Source organism: Branchiostoma floridae, chromosome 7 (assembly GCF_000003815.2).
Source record: "Branchiostoma floridae strain S238N-H82 chromosome 7, Bfl_VNyyK, whole genome shotgun sequence".
NCBI lineage: Eukaryota > Metazoa > Chordata > Leptocardii > Amphioxiformes > Branchiostomatidae > Branchiostoma > Branchiostoma floridae.
The window spans coordinates 7,939,472-7,962,088 of record NC_049985.1 but is presented as its reverse complement, the minus strand read 5'-3'; the positions used below and the strand labels follow the sequence as shown (position 1 = coordinate 7,962,088).

The 22,617-nt window shown below is 40.5% G+C and overlaps 3 protein-coding genes and 1 non-coding gene across 8 annotated transcripts in view; 1 reads left to right on the top strand and 3 right to left on the bottom strand.

Moving 5' to 3' along the window:
* LOC118419123 (uronyl 2-sulfotransferase-like) overlaps positions 1–10,338 on the bottom strand; it is a 26,330-nt gene extending 15,992 nt beyond the window's left edge. The window contains exon 1 of one of the 4 annotated variants that reach the window (XM_035825431.1): positions 9,906–10,338. The gene's annotated coding sequence lies outside the window, so the exon portion shown is untranslated. The remainder of the gene's footprint in view (positions 1–9,905) is intronic. The other 3 variants (XM_035825427.1, XM_035825429.1, XM_035825430.1) reach the window with 3 other exon arrangements.
* Positions 10,339–11,099: 761 nt separating this feature from the next.
* Positions 11,100–11,171, bottom strand: Trnae-uuc. The gene has a single exon. It is a non-coding gene; the product is annotated as a tRNA-Glu (tRNA).
* Positions 11,172–11,340: 169 nt separating this feature from the next.
* LOC118419603 (N(4)-(Beta-N-acetylglucosaminyl)-L-asparaginase-like) lies at positions 11,341–17,548 on the top strand. Its single transcript, XM_035826063.1, has 10 exons — positions 11,341–11,523; positions 12,058–12,163; positions 12,512–12,559; positions 12,716–12,828; positions 13,625–13,737; positions 14,061–14,178; positions 14,768–14,840; positions 15,137–15,244; positions 15,667–15,800; positions 16,304–17,548. The coding sequence occupies exons 1-10, from the start codon at positions 11,394–11,396 to the stop codon at positions 16,402–16,404; spliced, it is 1,044 nt and encodes a 347-aa protein (XP_035681956.1). The 5' UTR covers positions 11,341–11,393; the 3' UTR covers positions 16,405–17,548.
* A 145-nt stretch (positions 17,549–17,693) lies between these two features.
* LOC118419604 lies at positions 17,694–22,359 on the bottom strand. Of its 2 annotated transcripts, none has more exons than XM_035826066.1 (4): positions 22,209–22,359; positions 19,219–19,339; positions 18,569–18,708; positions 17,694–18,151 (listed from the first exon to the last, which is right to left on the bottom strand). In XM_035826066.1, exons 2-4 carry the CDS (start codon positions 19,302–19,304, stop codon positions 17,730–17,732), a joined length of 648 nt encoding a protein of 215 aa, XP_035681959.1. In that variant the 5' UTR covers positions 19,305–19,339; positions 22,209–22,359; the 3' UTR covers positions 17,694–17,729. The 2 variants fall into 2 exon arrangements, with proteins under 2 accessions (XP_035681959.1, XP_035681957.1); XM_035826064.1 differs by having other exon boundaries at positions 22,035–22,302.
* Positions 22,360–22,617: the final 258 nt, after the last annotated feature.

Below are 22,617 nucleotides of genomic sequence, written 5' to 3'. Positions count from 1 at the left end.
CAAGGCTGATCGCAATTTCTGATAATGTATGCGAATGAGATCCTCATTAGCATACTTAATGTTCAACGATATTCACCTGTACATAACTTCCAATGCTACAAGTAAGAACTTCTTGTTATTTCAACAGCATTTTCTCATTGATTATGCAAATTAGGTCTCTATTTTGCATAATTTGTATGTTTCAATATTCTTCCCTTTCCCAGTTACACATGTCACATGTTGCAATGGTCCTAATAATGAACTGGGTGTGTTTAGACAATTTCCAATTTCCAAATTAATTATGCAAATAAGATTCCAATTTGCATTGTTGATATGTAATTATATAAAGCATCACATCAGCTATCTACATACCAAAAATCACAACAATCCGTCAACCCTTTTTGAGTTATTCCCTTTCAAAGTCTGACACTAAACCTGCCCTCAGTTCCAAAACAAGCCGCTAGGGAGCCCAAACCTACACCACTTACCCTCGGCATCAAGAGTTGTCTACCACTCAAAAATCATAGCCGCAGTATGGCTAGAACACGAGATATCAAACCCGGAGGTTCCGCTGCAGTACCGCTAGAGGGCCCCAAATCTTATCGTTTCCAGGTTTTATCAAGACCTACCCACATACCAAATATCAATACAATCCATTCAGGCGTTCTCGACTTTTACTGGTCTTCTACATACAAACATACAAACATACAAACATACAAACATACAAACATACAAACATACAAACATACAAACATACAAACAAACAAACATACAAACATACAAACATACAAACATACAAACATACGCTACCCAAAACATAACCTTCTTGGCGAAGGTAATAATAATCACTTATGCAAAAGACACTGTCTTGAAAATCCACATTTTTCCGACACACAACGCAGAAATTCTCTCTCACCCACAGAACAAAAAGTTCTCTCACCTCGGGAGCTTTCCCCGCCGACCCGGCTGTAGGAGTGAGCGACTTTTTTGGTCTGAGTGAGAGCGAACTTTTGTCGATGTGAGAGCGCTTTCGAAGAAGTGGAAGAATAACTTCGTTGAGGTTTATTTACTTCAAACGCATAATAAAACTGACATTTTGTTGAGATTGCAACGATATACACCATACAAAAACAATTACTAAGTACCAAAGACATTGTCTTGGCTATTAATATTTTTCCGACACACAACGCTAAAATTCTCTCTCACCCATAGCACAAAGAGTTCTCTCACTTCGGGAGGCCGGCTACCAACCTGGCTGTAGGAGTGAGCGATTTTTGGGGTCTGAGTGAGAGAGAAATTTTGTCGATGTGAGAGCGCTTTCGGAGTAGTGAAAGAATTAATAACTTCATAGAGGTTTATTTACTTCAAACGGGCAATGAACACTAAGATCTTGTTCCCTTGGCAGCGATATACATCATACAATAACAATCACATATACCAAAGACACTGCCGCGACAACCATATTATTCCGACACACAACGCCAAAATTCTCTCACACACACACAAAAAAAAGTTCTCTCACTTCGGGAGGCTTCCCTTACCAACCCGGCTGTAGGAGTGAGCGATATTTTGGTCTGAGTGAAAGAGAAAATTCGTCGATGTGAGAGCGCTTTAGGAGTAGTGAAAGAATAACTTCCTTCAGTATTTCTTTACTTCAAACGCAAAATAAACACTGACATTTTGTTAAGTTTGTAACGATATAAGCCAAATAATAACAATTACTGATACCAAATATTAAAGATATTGTGGTAATATGTGGGGAGTGTTTAGGTGTGAACAGAAGCACTGGTGGGATCAAGATGATATTTAGTAAAAGGCAGGCCAAGTTCGAGTTAATGGGCCTCCTAGTGGCTTTCTAAGGTACTGCAGAGGAACTTTCATTTTTGATTTTTCGTGTTCCGGACATGCTGTGGTCGTGGTTTTTGAGTTGTAGATAGCTATTGGTACCAATGGAAAACATAGAAAACACATTGTCATGACTAAGTTGCATCTTTATTGGTTTTGAACACTAAAGTATCAATATAATTGCATCCTGCACCTGTAACCCACTTGAACATATACGAACACACTTTCCATCAATACCAAATGACTTTCGTCCCTTAGATATCTTACATACATGTAACATAGAGCAATCTCAAAGGCGTAAACTGTCGCACTAGACTAGTTGTCTCGTGCAGGCAAACTCAACAATAACAACATCAATGTTTGCACTATTATAATAGCTGATATAGGGCATCTACTGGGCATCCATGTCATTATTATGTTTCTGCAGAAATTGCTTGCTGTTGCAAGTATAAAATCTTTCTATGAATAGGCTCTTCTTGCATGTATTGTCTACCTTATGCTTCAATGTTCCCCAATGACTATACATGTACAGTCAAACCTGTATTAGCGGCCGCCTTTGCATAGCGACCACCTGGCCATAGTGGCCACTTTTTGTCGGTCCCTTGGATTTGTAATGATTAAGAAATAGGCTTAGCGGCCACCTGTCCAACGCGGCCACGGCCACGCGATTTCCGGTCCCGCAGGTATAGAAACACTGCCGATTACGGCCACGCGGATGGCTGATCTACGGTCCGGCATGCGTTCGGCCATACAACAGCCGTATCCTCACCCTACGCCGGATTTAAAACCTCTTTATTTTCTAAAGAAAACTGAATGCCTGCCCGCCGACAAACGAGGTTATATAGGGTCAACGGACGACACCACTACTACGGAGGTAAACTGTGGTAAAGTAACGTTCCAATAGACTATCGGTGAGGTTAATTTACATTACAAAAACTTTCTAAATAAACTGTTACACAAATAAAATGATATGAACATCAGACTATGGTGGATTTTATTCTTATATTTATCAAGAGATATGTTTAAAATGACAGACTTTTCTTGTGAGGACATTAGCATAATGGTGGGATCTGACGTGTGAACGCGGGAGAGAAAGAACGGACGGCGAATCATCAAAGAATCCAAGCCGAAAGATCAAAGAAATATGACGATACCGGTCTCTCCAGACAATATCAACTGTAGAACTGACATGAAGCTAGATCACAAGTGAGCCATTTTCGACTCCATGTGGCGATTATGGAGAGTACGATGGCGAAACTTGTGGAAGTGATTCGTGTTGGGAAAACCCAAATCCAGAAGATTCTTAAACGCAAGCGGGAACAACTCGAAGACTTTGAGAATAACGCCACGTCAATTAAGAAGAGAAACGTTCGTCAGACATCTTAATATTTTTATTTAGCAGAACATTCCAGTTTCGTGTTGTTATGTATTTTTTTTCACTCAGAGCATGTCAAGAGCACCTTTTTTTGCCATAAGTATAAAGTAGACTCAGTCCTCTGGTAACTGGCATCTTTTTCACTAAGACAACTAGAGACGTATAGTTCCCATTTAAAACTTTTATGTAGCCTTTGTTTTCTTGATTCTTTGGGGGAAAATCATTTCAGTACATATCTAATACTGTATTATGTGAATAAAGATCAATGGGTACTAAAACCAGGTGTAACTCTTTGCTTGTGGTCAATTAAGAGGCATTTTCTCTATAGTGGCCACCTCTCTGTAGTGGCCAATTTTGACCAGTCCCTCAATTACGTAATTAAAACCAGTGCTACGCACCGGCAAAAATACTAAAGAACGTTATTCTTCCACTACTTCGAAAGCGCTCTCACATCGACAAAATGTCGCTCTCACTCAGACCAAAAAATCGCTCACTCCTACAGCCGGGTTGGCAGGGGAAGCCTCCCGAAGTGAGAGAACTTTTTGTTCTGTGAGTGAGAGAGAATTTCCGCGTTGTGTGTCGGAAAAAGATTGATCGTCAACACGTTATCTTTCGTATCAGTGATTGTTATTGTATGATGTATATCTTTTCAAACTATACAAAATGTCAGTGTTTATTTTGCGTTTGAAGTAAATAAACCTCCAGGAAGTTATTCTTTCACCACTCCGAAAGCGCTCTCACATCGACGAGTTTTCTCTCTCACTCAGACCAAAAATTCGCTCACTCCTAGAGCTGGGTTGGCAGGTAAAGCCTCCCGAAGTGAGAGAACTTTTTCTGTGTGTGTGAGAGAGAATTTCAGCGTTGAGTGTCGGAAAAAGATTTATTGTCAAAACAATGTTTTTGGTATAAGTGATTGTTATTGTATAGTGTATATCGTTACAAACTATACAAAATGTCAGCATTTATTTTGCGTTTTAAGTGAAAAAATTCTGAAGGAAGTTATTCTTTCACTATTCCGAAAGCGCTTTCACATCGACATAATTTCGCTCTCACTCAAACCAAAAAAATCGCTCACTCCTCCAGCCGGGTCGGCGGGGAAAGCTCCCGAGGTGAGAGAACTTTTTGTTCTGTGGGTGGGAGAGAATTTCTGCGTAGTGTGTCGGAATGATATGATTGTCGACGAAATGTCTAAAATATAATAGAATGTCATTTTTGAAAAAGTTTATCATCGGAAACTGAAGAAAATGATACTGTTTATTGCCATTTGGAAGTTAAGGAAACTCAAGCAAGTTATTCTTCCACTACTCCAAAAGCGCTCTCACATCGATAAGATTTCGCTCTCACTCAGACCAAAAAATCGCTCACTCCTCCAGCAGGGTTGGCGGGGAAAGCTCCCGAGGTGAGAGAACTTTTTGGTCTGTGGGTGAGAGAGAATTTCTGCGTTATGTGTCAGAATAATGTCAAGACAATTGTATGATGTATATCGTTGCAAACTAAATAAAATTTCAGTGTTCAATGTGCGTTTTAATTAAATAAACCTCAACGAAGTTATTCCACCACTACTCCAAAAGCGCTCTCACATCGATAAGATTTCGCTCTCACTCAGACCAAAAAATCGCTCACTCCTCCAGCCGGGTCGGCGGGGAAAGCTCCCGAGGTGAGAGAACTTTTTGTTCTGTGGGTGAGAGAGAAATTTCAGCGTTGTGTGTCGGAATGATATGATGGTCGAGGAAATGTCTTTAATATAATAGAATATCATCGTTAAAAAGGTTTATCATTTCAAACTGAAGAAAATGGCAATGTTTATTGCCCTTTGGAAGTTAAGAAAACTCAAGCAAGTTATTCTTCCACTACTCCGAAAGGTCTCTCACATCGACAAAATTTCGCTCTCACTCAAACCCAAAAAGACGCTCACTCCTCCAGCCGGGTTTGTGGGGAAAGCTCCCGAGGTGAGAGAACTTTTTGTTCTGTGGGTGAGAGAGAATTGTAGCGTTGTGTGTCGGAAAAAGATTGATTGTCAAGACAATACCTTTAATATTTGGTATAAGTGATTGGTATTAAATGGTGTATATCGTTACATACTGAACAAAATGCCAGTGTTTATTTTGCGTTTTAAGTAAAATATACTAAAAGAAGTTGATCTTTCACTACTCCAAAAGCGCTCTCACATCGACAAAAGTTCGCACTCACTCAGACCCAAAAAATCGCTCACTCCTACAGCCGGGTTGGCAGGGAAGCCTCCCGAGGTGAGAGAACATTTTGTTCTGTGTGTGAGAGAGAATTTCAGCGTTGTGTGTCGGAAAAAGATTGATTGTCAAGACAATATCTTTAATATTTGGTATAAGTGATTGGTATTGTATAGTGTATATCGTTTCAAACTGAACAAAATGTCTCCGTTTATTTTGCGTTTTAAGTAAAAAATACTAAAAGAAGTTGTTCTTTCACTACTCCAAAAGCGCTCTCACATCGACAAAAGTTCGCACTCACTCAAACCCCAAAAATCGCTCACTCCTACAGCCGCGTTGCCAGGGAAGCCTCCCGAAGTGAGAGAACTTTTTGTTCTGTGTGTGAGAGAGAATTTCAGCGTTGTGTGTCGGATAAAGATTGATTGTCAAGATACTATCTTTAATATTTGGTATAAGTTATTGGTATTGAAAGGTGTATATCGTTACAAACTGAACAAAATGCCAGTGTTTATTTTGCGTTTTTAGTAAAAAAATACTAAAAGAAGTTGTTCTTTCACTACTCCAAAAGCGCTCTCACATCGACAAAAGTTCGCACTCACTCAGACCCCAAAAATCGCTCACTCCTCCAGCCGGGTTGGCAGGGAAAGCTCCCGAGGTGAGAGAACTTTTTGTTCTGTGTGTGAGAATTTCAGCGTTGTGTGTCGGAATGATATGATTGTCGAGGAAATATCTTCAATTTAATAGAATATCATTGTTAAAAAGGTTTATCATTTCAAACTGAAGAAAATGGCAATGTTTATTGCCCTTTGGAAGTTAAGAAAACTCAAAGAAGTTATTCTTCAACTACTCCGAAAGGTCTCTCACATCGACAAAGTTTCGCTCTCACTCAAACCAAAAAAAATCTCTCACTCCTCCAGCCGGGTTGGTGGGAAAGCTCCCGAGGTGAGAGAACTTTTTGGTCTGTGGGTGAGAGAGAATTTCTGCGTTGTGTGTCAGAATAATATTGATTGTCGAGACAACATCTTTGGCATAAGCGATCATTATTTCATGATGTACATCGTTGCAAACTAAATAAAATTTCAGTGTTCAATGTGCGTTTTAATTAAATAAACCTCAACGAAGTTATTCTTCCACTACTCCGAAAGCGCTCGCACATCGACAAAATTTCGCTCTCACTCAGACCAATAAAAATCGCTCACTCCTCCAGCCGGGTTGGCGGGGAAAGCCCCCGAGGTGAGAGAACTTTTTGCTCTGTGGGTGAGAGAGAATTTCTGCGTTGTGTGTCGGGATGATATGATTGTCGAGGAAATGTCTAAAATATAACAGAATGTCATTTTTGGAAAGGTTTATTATTGGAAACTGAAGAAAATGACACTGTTAATTGCCATTTGGAAGTTAAGAAAACTCAAGCAAGTTATTCTTCCACTTCTCTGAAAGCGCTCTCACATCGACAAAGTTTCGCTCTCACCCAGACCAAAAAAATCGCTCACTCCTCCAGCCGGGTTAGCGGGGAAATCTCCCGAGGTGAGAGAACTTTTTTGTTCTGTGGGTGAGAGAGAAATTTCTGCGTTGTGTGTCGGAATGATATGATTGTCGAGGAAATATCTATAATATAATAGAAGATCATCGTTTAAAAGGTTTATCATTTCAAACTGAAGAAAATGGCAATGTTTATTGGCCATTGGAAGTTAACAAAAGTCAAAGAAGTTATTCTTCCACTACTCCGAAAGGTCTCTCACATCGACAAAATTTCGCTCTCACTCAAAGCAAAAAAAATCGCTCACTCCTCCAGCCCGGTTTGCGGGGAAAGCTCCCGAAGTGAGAGAACTTTTTGTTCTGTGAGTGAGAGAGAATTTCTGCGTTGTGTGTCGGAATGATATGATTGTCGAGGAAATGTTTATGATATAAAAGAATGCCATTGTTAAAAATGTTTATTATTGGAAACTGAAGAAAATGACACTGTTCATTGCCCTTTGGAAGTTCAGAAAACTCAAGGAAGTTATTCTACCACTACTCCAAAAGGTCTCTCACATCGACAAAATGTCGCTCTCACTCAAACCAAAAGAATCGCTCACTCCTCCAGCCGGGTTGGCGGGGAAAGCCCCCGAGGTGAGAGAACTTTTTGTCCTGTGGGTGAGAGAGAATTTCTGCGTTGTGTGTCGGAATAATATGATTGTCGAGGAAATGTATATATATTATATAACAGAATGCCATTGTTAGAAAGGTTTATCATTTCAAGCTGAAGAAAATGACACTGTTCATTGCCCTTTGGAAGTTAAAAAAGCTCAAGAAAGATATTCTTCTACTACTCCGAAGGAATTTATTTTTCTACTACTACGCTCTCATATCGACGAAAAAATCGCTCACTCCTCCAGCCGGGTTGGCAGGGAAAGCGTTTCGAAGTGAAAGAATTTTTTGTTCTGTGTGTGAGAGTGAATTCTAGTGTTGTGTGTCAGAATAATAGATGTCTGCTGTATCAAAGAATATGATGTCTTTGGGAAAGAATATTTTGAGTTTGTGTTTGAGAGTTGATATGTGCGTATATTTGAGACAAAAAAATGCACATTTGTTTACGCGCCATATTCTGGTGTCTGTACAATGTGAAGAATGCAATCAACCCCCAAAACTTTAAAGTCGTCGTACTTATACATCCGAACAAGGATCTTTTAATCAGTTTTTTTTTTCATTTTAAGCTCTCTTATCATGGGTGAGTGACTTGGATGTGTATGTGAAAAAATTCAGCCTCAGTTTTGGGGTGATATTTGTTTTGACAGATATTATGTGTGACTGCAAGAACGATCTGAAAGAGTATCTAAGAAAGATATCGAGCGTGCAAGTTTGAGTCTTTGAAGGACAACTTATATGACATATGTGCGTACATTCTATGACTCCAGAGACATTGGGACAGTGAGACAGTGTCTCAATTTGGGAAAAAGCAAATCATATAAGCTATATAACAGATCAAAAGTCAAAGTCATGCTGGCCATTGTATCTTGAATGCTGAAATAGAAATGGATTTGAATAGCGGCCACTGTATTCACTTAAATAATATGATGCTTTGAAGTGACGTATTTGAATTAGCAAGTCTCTTATCATCATAAACTAATGCATTGATACAACGATGGCATAACGTTATATTGTTTTGTCTGCATATACAGTTCCGTGAGCATAAACATAAGCGCTGAGTAAGAATAAGAGGCGGAAACACCAAAATCGTTGTTGTGTCAGGAATGTTATAGCCTCTATATTGAAGAGCAGAGTACATGTTGAACTGAGAAACCGTGTGTACATGCTTGCATTTATAACATTTGTGAAGAATTGTATAGGACGACACAGGGTAAAAAGTCACCTTTTAAAAATCTGTCTATGTGTGGGACCTTTTTCAACTCTTGTGTGAGAGAGAAAAATCTGTCAATGTGTGCGACCTTTTTCAACTGTTGTGTGAGAGAGAAAAATCTGTCAATGTGTGCGAATTTTTTCCACTGATGTGTGAGAGAGAAAAATCTGTCTGTGTGTGAGACCTTTTTCAACTCTTCTGTGTGAGAGAAAAATCGTTCTATGTATATGTTTAATTTTGCGACACTTGGCCCTCAATACCCCTCCCGGTTTTGCCATGGAATCGTGCGCCTATTCTGCTGTTACAAAGAAGCCTGTAACCTTACCTGGAAGTGTTACGCTTGTTCTGTTTCGGCAAACCCATGTAGCCTATGTGTCTTAAGACTCTTTTGTCAAACTTAACGAAGAACTACTAGTATTGAATCACTGGGGAGCAATTACTGGTTTCGTATGGGGTGGTGTTGTTTGTTTAAATATTGATCTACATAATGATCGCACAGCTGCAAAGCAGTAAAAAACATAAATTGTACACTAGTACAAACCCTTACCCAGACAGAAGTTGATGGTTCAGTACTCTTGCGATCTTCTATCGTTGGTGGCTCAAAACACGATAATACAATTCTAACACAGGGCTCATGGGGTGGGGATACAGGATCCCTTTACAGGTGGATTTCAGTAATGGGCCCTTTATACTTGAAGCCTTTTTTTCCGAGTCACCTGTTTGAAAAACATACTGAGTTGAAGTATACCGAGGTGGCGTCCGGTAACGAGCAATGTCGGGTATTAGAAGACCCGTAACGGGTCAACGCTTTGGATAGACCGCATGCACAAATATGGCAGAGTTACAAGATAACAGTATCGGGATTGCCACCCCGACTTAAGCTACTGTCACATTTCAAAACCGGTGCCCGACCGGGCAGCTTGAGCGAGCGAAAAGTACGATATACAAGACAACAAAGCACACAGAACATTGGAGGATTAGTCTTCAGTGTAGTCTGTGTATACTCCTTGATACACACTTTTACATTTCCGCAAACATCGGGGCCGGGCCACGGTTTGGAAATTTGGCCGTAGCATTACATGTATCATAAATAAATACAGTACTGGCAATGGCTAATGGCACAGATGAGGCAAGCCTTTTCTTCACCATCCCCATTCTACCTAGCTAGGTCCTACCTACCTACCTCATACCTGCTAGAAGACACACCTGTCACTGCAACACGGCGCTTCAAGTTGCCGGGCAGAGCCCAGGGCCATCCGACAGCAACTGCTGGCTTTAGGATGGTCAGTTTCAGTTCAGTTCATCGGCTCGTAGTACGAGGTGCCACAAAGATTGCCGCTCCAGAGTTCACGGTCCAGCATGGCGGTCAACAGGTCGCGGTCCTTTAGACCAACTTCTCCCTCCAGAACTTTCTTTTAATAGTGTCAGATTGGGTCGTCCCTTCTTCTTTTTCTCGTCAGGTTGCCAGAGGAGGACGATATGGTTACATTACCATATCGTCATGGCTGCCCCTGATCAAGTTCGTTTATCAAATAACAAAATTAGCCCTTTTTGTAGGTCATGCAGGTGAATTGAGTGACGAAACTCTATATATATTTGAATTCTACTTAAGATAATGACAGGATTAACCTTAATTGATTTTATCCCCAAGGGCGATATAAAAAAAGGATACATGGTTGTTTTTCTAGAGGTCGGCCACCTGAGCTACGGGACTGAGTGAGTGAGTGCGTGAGAGGTCGTTTTCCCTGACCCATGTCAATCGCTTTTTTTAGTCTTCAATTAGGTTTTCTGTTAGGTTCTTAAATGCCCCACGGCTCTGCTAGGTCCAGTACCTTACCACTACTGCGAAACTCTAAAATTTCACTGTCATTTGAATACCACCACATGGGAAAACATTGTTATAGAAGCCTTCTCAAGATTGTTTTGAATACCTGAATGTCTGAAGCGTATTTGACTCAGGATTATTGATGTTAACTTCTCATGTATTCAGGGGTGCCTAAGCATTTGCACGAACCCTATGAAATTCATACGAATATTATGTGATACACACGAATCACTATGCGAAAACGCACGAATTATTTCATAGGGTTCGTGCAAATACTTAGGCACCCCTGGTATTTTTCTCATGTGGTGATATTATGGCATCCAGTGGATGTATGGAGGTACAGTTGTAGATGTAAGGGTTTAATGTATGTTATCGAAAACATAATGTAAAGTTTTGTAAATATTGATAACATACGTTTTACGATAAACGTGACATAAAATGATTTAATTTTTGGATAAAAATATGGAATTTGTAAGAAAATCCTTACAATGCATTTAGTGACTTGTATAAGGGGTGGAAAACGAAAGATCCAAGGAAAAAAAAAAACGTAGTTTCCCATGCCGGGAATCGAACCCGGGCCGTGTGGGTGAAAGCCACAAATCCTAACCACTAGACCACATGGGAGGACATGTTGAGAGGGCTGGCACATATGGTATTATACGTAAACAGAACAATTTGCTCGGTTACTAGGTTTTTGTTTTTAACATATAACTACTTTATATTGGCACATTTCTAATATCTGGCCCATAGTTTATGCAATTTGCTCTTAAAGAAATCACCAAAGCCTGTGAAATTGTGCTCTCGCCAGAACAATTCTAGATCACGTGATTCGTCATATGATTCAAAATGGCGGCGCGAAAGTGTATTTTGTTGCTCGTGATCTGTTTTATTGCATGTTTCGGGCAGATTTTGGGCCAGAAAACTTCCGTTCCCCTGGTTATCAATACCTGGGGGTTCACGAACGCCACAGAGAAAGGTACTGTATCGATTTACGGAGTGGAAAGTAAGCTAGGGGAGAAACGTTCAAGGTCAATGGGGGAGGGGGGCTGTCGCTTTGTCATCTTGATCTTGTAAAAAAATCCATATCTTGGCTTTCTAGATCTTTCTACCCTAGGTAAATCTTGTCTTGGTTTGTCATCCTTCTCAGATTTTCTACCAGTGCTGTGCGTATGGCATGCAAAAATATGTAACGTTACATATAATAAGGATTTTTTTAGGCCCAGGGCACGGGCTTATGGATTTACTTGTGTTTGCCTACGAAACTGGTTGAAGTTGATGTAACGTTACAATCTTTGGAGAGTTGGAAAAGATGAAAAAGCAAGACAAGATTTACATACATAGGATATTGCCCAGTCCCCCCCCCCCAAAAAAAATATATATACGAAAGCTGTATGATATTGTTGCAATAGAAGCACATTGCTACAATATTGTTATGTTATGTATGTTATGTCTGCTTTTAGTTGTACGTTTACAGTGTTTTGATACCCTTGTTGATTTGTGTTTCCCCCAGCATGGACTGCTCTGAGGAATGATGGATCAGTACTGGATGCTGTGGAGAAAGGCTGTACTGAGTGTGAGGCACAGCAGTGTGACTTCACTGTGGGGTATGGAGGCAGGTACGGACACAGGCTTTCACATTTCACCCTCCGCTTTGAACATGACAGTAGTTATATTATGTATGTTGTACTTCTTGGTTTCTGAAGAGGATGGTAGACAGGAAGGCCTGTTTCATCTTTTGAAGAGGTTCACTGTTCACATATGAGTACTGTCAATAAAGTATTCTCCAGTGACACTAAAATTTGCAGATGGTCAGACATTTCAGACAGCATTCACTGTGGTCTGTTGTCATTAACTGGAGCAACATTTGGATTTTTCAACTTTTACACCAATGTACATTGTTTTCCTGTCCTCCTTAATTCTATGTTATTTAAATCTCTTGATTTTCACTCTTTCTTCCCCTCCAGCCCTGATGAACATGGAGAGACAACATTAGATGCTCTCATCATGGATGGGTGAGTATTGTAGGGCAGTCGTGGTCAGATTCATGTTTTTACTATGTATCATGATCAATGTTAGATGGCAATCATGGCAACTTACAAAACTTTTTTTTGTGTGCAATATATAAAAGAAGTACATGTAACTCTTTTTAAAATGACTTACTAACTCAGGACAACTCTTGATGTCGGAGCCGTTGCTGATCTGCGCAGAGTGAAGAATGCCATCTCTGTCGCCCGCAGTGTCATGGAACATACCACTCACACCATGCTAGTGGGGGAGCAAGGTAACTAGTAAAATGCATTCTGTCTTCCTGTCTCCAACGTATTCTTTGATTGACTAACTGACACATTGATAATTTTCAATACTATGTTTTGTTGGCCTGGATAGGCTATAGATTTTGGGTCTCGAATTGTACAGCTGTATTGACATTCACAAATTAGACTATATTGTTCAATACAGGATGTGAAATATCAAGAAATAAAGTGTGTCTCTAGATTGCTGTTACTGTGTTGATCTCTAGGAATACAAACAATGTTCTTTGAATGTATGGACATGGCTTAATTTATCCAAATCATAAATGTGAGAGTGTATAACACTATTAACAGGATTGACCATGTGCAATGTTCAAAAAGTTGGTCCTATTCAGAATAATAGCTGTCAACTATGAATACTTGCAACACTGGTCAGGGCTCAAAATACTGGGTGCATGTGCACCCAGGTGCACCCAGAATTGGAGCTGTGCACCCAATTATTTTTTGTGGGTGCACAGGGTGCACCCAAATATTTTCTTAGGTTTATGTATCTAAAGATATCAAAGTATTCTAGTAGTATACATCATATTCTTGACATCTAAGTGTTAGAAAGATAATAAAAGTCTGTCATAGTATTTGTTTAAGAATTTGATATCTTGTAACTAAGTTTTATTATTAGGTTATTACTTAAAGTGGTGCTCCCAAAAATGTTTTGGTGCACCCAATTTTTTAAGCTGGGTGCACCAGTGCACCTATTCCTAAAACCGAATTTCGAGCCCTGCTGGTATATAAAAAGTAATGTTAACTTTTTTCATCACTCAATCCTAGCTTCAGCATTTGCACTTGAGATGGGCTTTGCAGAGTCGGACCTTCACACACACAGGTCCATTGAACAGTGGATAGCTTGGAACAACAAGAAATGTCAACCTAACTACAGAAAGGTACACCAATTTCTGACTCATACTTTAATCTTACCAAGGTATTTTCTTTGCAACATTTTACCTTTAATGAAATTTGCTGTTTTAAGTAAGCATAAAACTGTTTTCTGTCAGGAACTTCTCTTTACATAAAGAACAGAATTCTTAAAACTGACACCTTTATCTTAGCAAATGTGGTCTCTTGTGAATAAAAGGATCTTTTTGTTACCATTGCAATTTTCAGACTTCTTGGGGTCACTAGTTTTGAATAAATGAGAAACCTCAGAGAATGTGCAATATTCTTGATACTAGTTTCTTTACAAGTTATTTGTAACCTTGTTTTTCAGAATGTGTCTCCAGATCCCAGTAAGTCGTGTGGTCCCTACAAGCCTCTCAACCCAGCTGACTGGAAGGAAACTCCAAGCTACAGCCCCCACTCTGACGAGTTTGACCATGACACTATCGGTATGATCTCACGCTTGTAGCCTCTGCCCTTACTACACTTTCAATATAGTACAAGAAAGAAGAAAGAGTTGAGCCATACTTACACAAAAACCTTTTTTTACAATCACAAATGTGGCAACTTCAAAGAAAAATTAAGAGACGTCGTAACACATCCATATCAGGACTTTGTGAGTGACAACAATGCACAAACTGTTCTGGGGAAATGGCAGATCAACACAAAGATGTACTGCATTTCGAAATTTCGAAGTGTCAACAATCCTGTCACACTTAGTTCTGCAACTTCAGTCTAAAGTAATTAGAACGTGGGAAAGTCAGTAATTCAATTACTTTCATGTAATGTGTGTATCTAGGGGTACATGTATCATGTAGCAAGGGGGTCATGGGGAGATGTGTGTACTGTGTGGTTGAATGGGCCTACAAGAGGATGGTCTTCTGTTGACAAATGTTTTACAGTTGTAATAGAGAATATCATTTAGTGCTGACCCCTGAGGTGTATGATTCATTTATTTTAGACTTGTCCTTAGTCCAAAAATTTTTACATGGTAAAAAGTGTTGAGTGCCGGAATACAGTCCCATGTTTGCCCTGTAGGGATGATAGTGATTGGTGCCAATGCGACAGCAGGAGGGTCTTCTACCAATGGGGCTCTTCACAAAGTACCAGGGTAAGATTTCTCATAGTCCTCCTAATAAACTTTTATGCAGACCATGGGCAAGTTTTTACCTCTCACAAACTTATGGTTGTTGAACATTATTAAGGTATGTTTAAGTTAGGGGCCCTGTTCAAAATTATTTTACCTGACTTGGAATTTCGATTATAAACTGCTATGTTTGTTTCAATCATTGAAGCCTTGAGGTAAATTGCACATCTAATTTCTTTTCTTGTCTGCCTGGTAAAGTTTAAGACTTTTCTTTTGGTTGGAGAACACGGTGTAACAAAACACTTTGTTGTTCTATACAGTCGAGTGGGGGACGCTCCCATTGCAGGAGCGGGGGTGTACGTTGACAGTGAGGTGGGAGGGGCAGCAGGGACGGGTGACGGTGACATCACCATGAGATTTCTACCAAGGTATAGTATACTGCATTTATATCAGCTATTGATGGAATAGTGTGTATAATTCAAAAGCACCACCTTTCAGGATTTGTATGTATTACATGCATTTGTTCAATTGAAAAAAAAAGATGGATTTAAAAAAGCATTATTTCCTATAACTATTGGCCCTAAAAATGTACTGATGCCACAAGCACTTAGACTCTAAACCTGAGTGTTTTCATAAATCACAGAAGGTTTTACTTGTAAACAAATTCATAACAGTTAAATGAAAGAAGTTTTGGACCCATTCTTTTACTTGTAAACAATTTTGATACCAGTTAAATGAAAGAAGTACCCAAATTGTACCCAATCTCCAATCACTGAAAGTGTACCCTGTTGATACCTTGTGCATCTTTCAACATTATCCTTTTTAATGAAGCTGTTTTACCTTTCTCCAGTTACCAAGCAGTGGAGTACATGCGAGGAGGGATGGCCCCTGAAAAGGCCTGCCAGCTGGCCCTGAGCAGAATAGGCAAGAAATACCCAAACTACCATGGTGCTCTGGTGTGTGCCAACATCAAGGGGGAGTATGGTAGGTTCTTCACTCATGTATTTCCTTCTTTTTGACCTGGGCTTCCTTCTCTGCATCTTGCTTACACTATTTTATATGTACATTGTACATTTTTGTAGCATGCATTGTCCAGTTGTTAGTGACCCCTGCCTCTGGACCTGGAGATAGGGAGTTTGAATCCCAGGCACGCTCACCCAACATACACACTACTGGAAAGGGTTGCAGTCCTTAGGACATGTCATAGAGCCGTCATCCACTGTTCATTGTTCTTGTTGAAAAGAGCTAGGAGAATTTTCTCCATAAATACTGTATGTGGCATCTCTCTTCTCTGTCATGACCAGTGGAAGATTACTTTCACAATCTTTTACATATGTGGCCTCAGACCTACAATGTTTTTCCTGCTATGCATCCAAATGCGGTAAAGGTTTTGTTTTTCTTCCAGTCTGCCTAGCTGTGATCTCAAGCTATTGTTTGCCATTCTACATTTATCCACCAAACCATGACTATTTGTTCCCCACTTGTAGGTGCTGCCTGCCACTGGCCGGGGCTGGACAAGTTCCCCTACTCCATTCGGAACCCCACAGTCAAGTCCACCACTGTGGAACAAGTCGACTGTCAACAGTAGGTAGTGTCTGCAAGGGCAATGATGTCAACTGGTAACAATTGGTAGAAATATCAGTTTCAACTTACTACTCCAGTGAGACATAGCTTATAGAATATAGTTTTTGAAGGTTTCAAACCTATAAATGGTTTATTGAGAACATATACTTCCAAAAAGTCTAACGATACCAGCCAGTCAGCTAAGCAGTATAAGTATTTAACTGATAGTCTGAAAATACTATGAGAAGCTCTGCAGTGTTGTTTTTTCCAGGCCTGAAGTATACTGGATAGATGGCTAGCATCATCAAAGTATACTGAATAAATATGCCTTGAACCAAAATGTATGGACAAGAAAACTAGTTTGAAACTAGAACTGTGATATTCAATAAAGATTAATTAAGGTATATCATTGTGATTCTTAGGTTAAAAGTGCATGAATTACTATAATAGTGCAATGATTGAAACATAGGTGCATTCTTTCCAGGCAGCTTTTATTCATTCATTGTTGTCTTCAATGAATATTATTGCAGCTTTAAAATTAAAAGCAATAAAACATGATTCAATATAATATTGGATAACATACATGTACTGACAGTAGATACTACTACTCCTAGTACTACCTGTGTGAATAACTGTAGGGCAGTACAATTTTACAAATCTACTTGCAGCATTCAAGTTTTTTTATCACCCAAAATTTGTTTGCTTTGCATGTTGCGGCATACATGTATAGACTTAGTTATACATTGAAGTGTAGCTCTGTGGGACTAAGAGACATTTAATGCTGCTCGAAGTCTGTTTACTCAAATGTGTTTTATGCTTGTTTCCAATTTGGAGCTCATGGATCAACATGATGAGGAGAGACATTGTATAGAATTGTGGTAAATATTCCATGTATAGATTGGTGGACTGTGTATGTATATGTGTAAGACATATGGAGCTTAGAATGTATCCTAAGAGAGCTATACATGGATTGTATAATTTATGATGGAGAAGAAGTTATATCAACATTTCAGGGTATGCTGCTAGTGTCACATTTGTTGCTCAGATGTCTATGTGCCATGTAAGATGTAGTGCACATATTCCTTTGGAGCTGATTTAGGAAAACAGTAGCTTCTGAAGTTATTCCTTCTTTAAGGATTTTAGATAAAGTGAATAAAGGCTAAACATTATCATTGTCTTCTGTGCAAGAGTCTCTGGTTAAGAGTAGAAGTTGCTTTCAATTTGCATCTACTTGATTTGAGTGGGTCTTCATCTAAGATTACTTCGTGTTTGAAAGTGTCTTTTCCGAAATTTCTCCAGCTCTCGTTCCCATTACTATCACCATTTTAAAAGTCTCGTTCCCTACCTATGCTAATCGTATTGTGCCTTTCTCTCCATTTCCATGGCGGCTTCTGCGAATTCGTCCTGAAAGAACATGACCTGGTTGGCCTGAAGCACCTTGCAGATAAGTTTGGGCGTCGTGGCAAACTTAACGTCCCGTACGGCCATACCGAAGGATCTTTTTGTGGCCGATGCAACAATTTCTTCTTTGCTTCTCCCTTCAGAGTGCGGTGTGTCTCCATCCTCTTCTACAGTCTTAGTTTGTAAAGCTGTGCCATCCGCAGATGGAGTTGTCTGATCAGTTTCTGACGATTTTTCATGGATTTTTGTTGACGGCTGCAGACGGGAATCGTCGGAAGTTGGTTCGTCTGCGTAAGAGAAGTGAGCTAAGGTGACTCCGTAGTGCCACGGTTTGGTGTTCCACTCGATCAGCCCAGTCTCTTCGTTGATAGCTGTATATCGGTGAAAGAAAATGGCATTATAGAGACAGAAGTGGTCCTATATGATGCCCTTGTAATGTCATTGACCTGACTTAAGGAAAGCTAGTTAAATACTTCAATTAAAACATTTGGGCCAAGGGAAATTACAAGTGAAGTCAGACCTAAACGTCCAAGGTGTACGGCCGCATATGCAAAGAGGCCCTGAATTACTATGTTTGAAACTACAGGCCTTACGGCAAGTTGCCTTAATTCAATGCTAAACTTTCTTCCTACACAAAAGTACACAAGTATTAAAGTTTCAATGGCCACTGTCGCCTTCTTCAGGATCAATACTGGTGCCTTTTCAACGTTGAATTTGCACGTCGAAAAGACAAGACTGACATTACCACATAACTTCATCGCATTGAACATAATGTTGGTAATACGCACTGTCCTGTGAAGGTAGCGGGTTGTGAACCTCCGTCTCCACACTATGCAGGTTCTTCCTGTTGAAGTACTCCAGAGTAGCGATGTGGGAGGGCAGGGTCTCACTCGGCTTCAGGGTCAGGTCTAGCGGCTTGCTGGGCTGGCTGGGAATATAGGGAGTGAAAAATACACTGTGGATTTACGCCAAATAGCAATTACTCAAGCAACTGGATTTGATTTGGAGATGGTCAGACGTTTCAGATAATGTCCTTTATCTGTCGTCAGTGTGAATTTTAAGTTTACTCACGTTTGCTTGAATTGGTTGGGAAGAAGATGGACACGGATTTGGCGCAAATGGTTTATTGTTCATGATCATGGCTCATGCCCTAAATTAATGCGTCCACAATTAAGATTGGTTTGCTCGTTTCATGCATGCATTTAATCAATCAATCATGTGTATCTTTTGCAAGGTCAAGAGACACTGTTCGTGCGGTCGATACTAAGTTGAGACTGACGTTAACTTGTACCTTTGGGGTAGGTTAAGCATCACAAAGTGACGGTTCTCCCTCGGTGGTGCTTGATGCCTAACACTTCATGAAATACGAGCTATTGTTTCATCAAAGATACCCATGTGCGATGTGGTGTGTAAAAGCAAGAAGCCAGATGTACCGTACCTCCTGTACCGCTTCAGCTGAGGGGCAAGTCCGCCCAGATGGTTGCTGGACACCCTCATTTTGTTCTCGTTGACCTCCAGAAACATGGTTGTGCCCTTCAGATGAAGTTTTCACACCGCCACTGTGGGGTGAAATGAACAACTCTATTTCAACTTTTGTCTTCGTGTTTTACACGCAGTGGAGAATGCATGGAGAATAGTACGTTTTCTTGCTCGGCATTTCACACACAGACACCACCCACAAGTCTGAGTTCACAGTTCAAGGACAAATACCATAAACATCTTATGTTTTATGACTGGTACATCAACGACACTGGTGAGATTTGTCGTTCAGAACTTCCATTGTACATGCACTGAGTGCTGAAGGCTTTTATCTCCCATCCGACATATATAAGGAAATCTGTTATCATGTGCGCCATTCTTGCTCACAAAAATGTTGAACAGTTAAACGTTTGTATCGTCTAAACCTTCGTGCTTGTTTAAGATAAATGTATATACTGTTATCGGAGCAGCTTTAATATAGTCGTGTTAGCTAGTGCCAGATCACTACGAGGTATCAACAAAGGGCTTTGTGTGTTTTACAGAGAATAATGTTTGCTTTAACTCAACTTAGCGCTTTATCCTTACGGCATTTGCTCTGTATACAGGGACCCATGTGTACACCGTTACCCAGTCAGTGTTTTATGGTCCTGTAATAATGATCAAAGACTGCCAATAAATCATTGGACACTGTTTTCTTATGTGGATTTTGCATTCAAAACTCAGTATGCTGCATTGATTGATGATACAGTCCTCAACTTTCAAGCAAACATTTAATATGCATATGATATTAGTAAGATTATTTTCGGGACGTAATTTTATGGAATGGAAGGTGAGATTTGGGAAATATTTTCACGAAGAAATGAAATGAAAACTCTTCAAGGGTGATGATAAAAATGATTTTTTTTACGTACATACCCCTACCCCGTGACAATCCGTACCCTGGTTAACTTGTAAATTTCATATTCTTCAGGACAAAACTGTCTGTTTCATTTTGTGCCAAGTCAGTCATGCGTATTGATGAATGGATCTTTCTTCTCAGTGTATATTTCGCCCGTGTACGAAAACATGCATGCATTCTATCCAAACTAGAGGCTTAGTGATTGTTATCGTTGTGAAGACAGTTTCTAGATTGAGTAGGAATGTTATCGCTATCGGATTATGGAGCGGTAGGTACAGTATTGGGCGATCAATAAGCCAAAATATCTGTGTAACTGGACAGAATAACGTTATAGTTGTACCTGTGCAAGGAGGGAGTAGATATGTTGTAGCACTTGTTACTTGAGAATGTAATTTGAGCATTTGTGACTTAGAAACTGAAGCTAGTGGATATAGCTTTTCAGCATTTTCCTTGAGACGATGTAACAGTGCGAGCTAAGAGGAGACATTTTCCAGGCGGCAGGTTTTGACGAGTCACGCAAGTTCCTTGACGGCAAATGACAAGGCCTTTCTTCGGGTGACAGGTCGCCCTGTATTCAGAAGCGTATAGCGTGTCCAGGTCCCATGTTGTACCTGTCCATGCTGGCGGCACGCGAGCGCCCCGTTACCTGGTTACCAGCGAGGGGATAGAATGTCGTCTGTAATACAGGTCGGCCATATACACACACACCTGTCCTCAGAAACATTTCTAATATTAAACTTCTGCACAGCTTTGGGTCATACTTCAAACTCACAAACTGCAGATTAATCTCTGAATTTCCTCACAGGCAACTTGAGCACCGTTACTTTACAGAAGGCAGTTAATTAGGGGATAAAATGTTGTCTGCAATACAGGTCGGCCAAACACACACACACACACACACACACACACACACACACACACACACACACACACACACCTCAGAAACATTTCTGCAATCAAAATTCTGCACTGATCTTTGGGTCATAATGCAAACTCACAAACTGCAGAATAATCTCTGAATTTCCGCACAGCCCTCTTGAGCACCGTTACTTTACAGAAAGCGGTTAACGAGACGGGAAAATTTATCTACGGATTGAGGAAGGATCAAGTGAGAGTGTACGCCGGGGGAAATTGTGTGCAATTACGCTTGGGAAAAAAAATCGAAAATGAATACAGCCCCGTAAGTCTATCGCCCCCGACTTTTCTCTTCTTCGACTGTGAGATCAATGTGTTCGGGACAGGTGGTCATTACTTGCTGTGTCCAGCGGGGGTTCTAATCATGTGGAGATACCTTATTCAGTACCACGCTTCACGGCGAACTGGGTAGAGCTCCGCATGAAATCCTCACAGACTCGGTCTTTAGAACATCGATAATTGCTATGCAGGAGGAGTTACAAGTATAAATGGACGATTTCTGTGCACCATATAGAGTCTTTCATAAGTACCGCTATGTCTGCTTAGCATTCCAACGAGAGGCAATCCGATAGTTAAGACGCGGCTAGAGATACACGACCAGCTGTGTGCCCTTGGAATTCTTTTTTTGTTGTAACAAACAGTCTAGGAACTCCTGGGTCGTACTGAGTGAAGTTTCGCTGTGTGCCGGAATGTTACATATTATCTTCTTCATGATCAAACCCGGGCCACGTCTTTGACTGTCCGTGAAACGATAATGTTCCAAGTCAGCCTTGGTAGATATGGCGTTAAATGTTAGAAACTCCCAAACAAAATGATTGACACCATTTGATACTCATGTCTCAATATTTAGCCATGACATTTCAAAAGCTCCAGCTGTTTGGAACAGTGTAGATCTACGAATATCTACAATGTAATGCCAAGAGGGCATACCTTTGCGCTCATTCATTGATACCTAAACATACCTGGCAACACGAAGCTTCGAGACCGCCGCCCTCTCGGCACCTGCTATATGTCCTGTTCTGGTGTGTTGTCCTTAAGGTTGGGCATACGTTCTCCCTAACGGAGTGGTACTAACATATATGTACACTCTTCGCGACGTTCCGTGGCCGCTCAGAGGGGGTGCCCTACCAACTCACCTGCTTCATTGATAGTAACGGACCCGGCACGCATATTGTTTTCCTTTCCCCTTTGTGTTGGGTCTCTGCGTCACTTTGTGAGGCGATCAGCGTGAATGCGGTGTTGTTTTGGCAAGTAATCCTAGCTACCCCAGACAGGTGGATTGGCCTTTGTTGTTCAAGCCACCGAAACACGCCTTAGAAACGAGCGCAGCCCCGGCTAGATAATTTAACTGCCCCCAGCGTGGAGGGTTAAGTGTGCAGCGATCAAAAATAAAACTCAGGTAATGGAGATGGGTATCGTATAGTGTAGGGGTCGAAAGTTCTAGCCTTACTTTGGTCACGTATGAAGAAAGGTGGCTATAGAAGCGAGGGGCTATCGGTTTGGACGTGGTCAATGATTTTAGGATCGATCACCCGATTTGGGCGA

Bases quoted from the DNA above. Each gene is read 5' to 3' on its own strand.
- LOC118419603 (XM_035826063.1), top strand. From the start codon at position 11,394: ATGGCGGCGCGAAAGTGTATTTTGTTGCTCGTGATCTGTTTTATTGCA. The intron at 11,524-12,057 runs GTACTGTATCGA...TGTTTCCCCCAG, and splicing joins CACGAACGCCACAGAGAAAG to CATGGACTGCTCTGAGGAAT. The intron at 15,245-15,666 runs GTATAGTATACT...ACCTTTCTCCAG, and splicing joins ACCATGAGATTTCTACCAAG to TTACCAAGCAGTGGAGTACA.
- LOC118419604 (XM_035826066.1), bottom strand. From the start codon at position 19,304: ATGTTTCTGGAGGTCAACGAGAACAAAATGAGGGTGTCCAGCAACCAT. The intron at 18,709-19,218 runs GTACGGTACATC...CTATATTCCCAG, and splicing joins CAGCTGAAGCGGTACAGGAG to CCAGCCCAGCAAGCCGCTAG. The intron at 18,152-18,568 runs GTGCGTATTACC...ACCGATATACAG, and splicing joins CCCGCTACCTTCACAGGACA to CTATCAACGAAGAGACTGGG.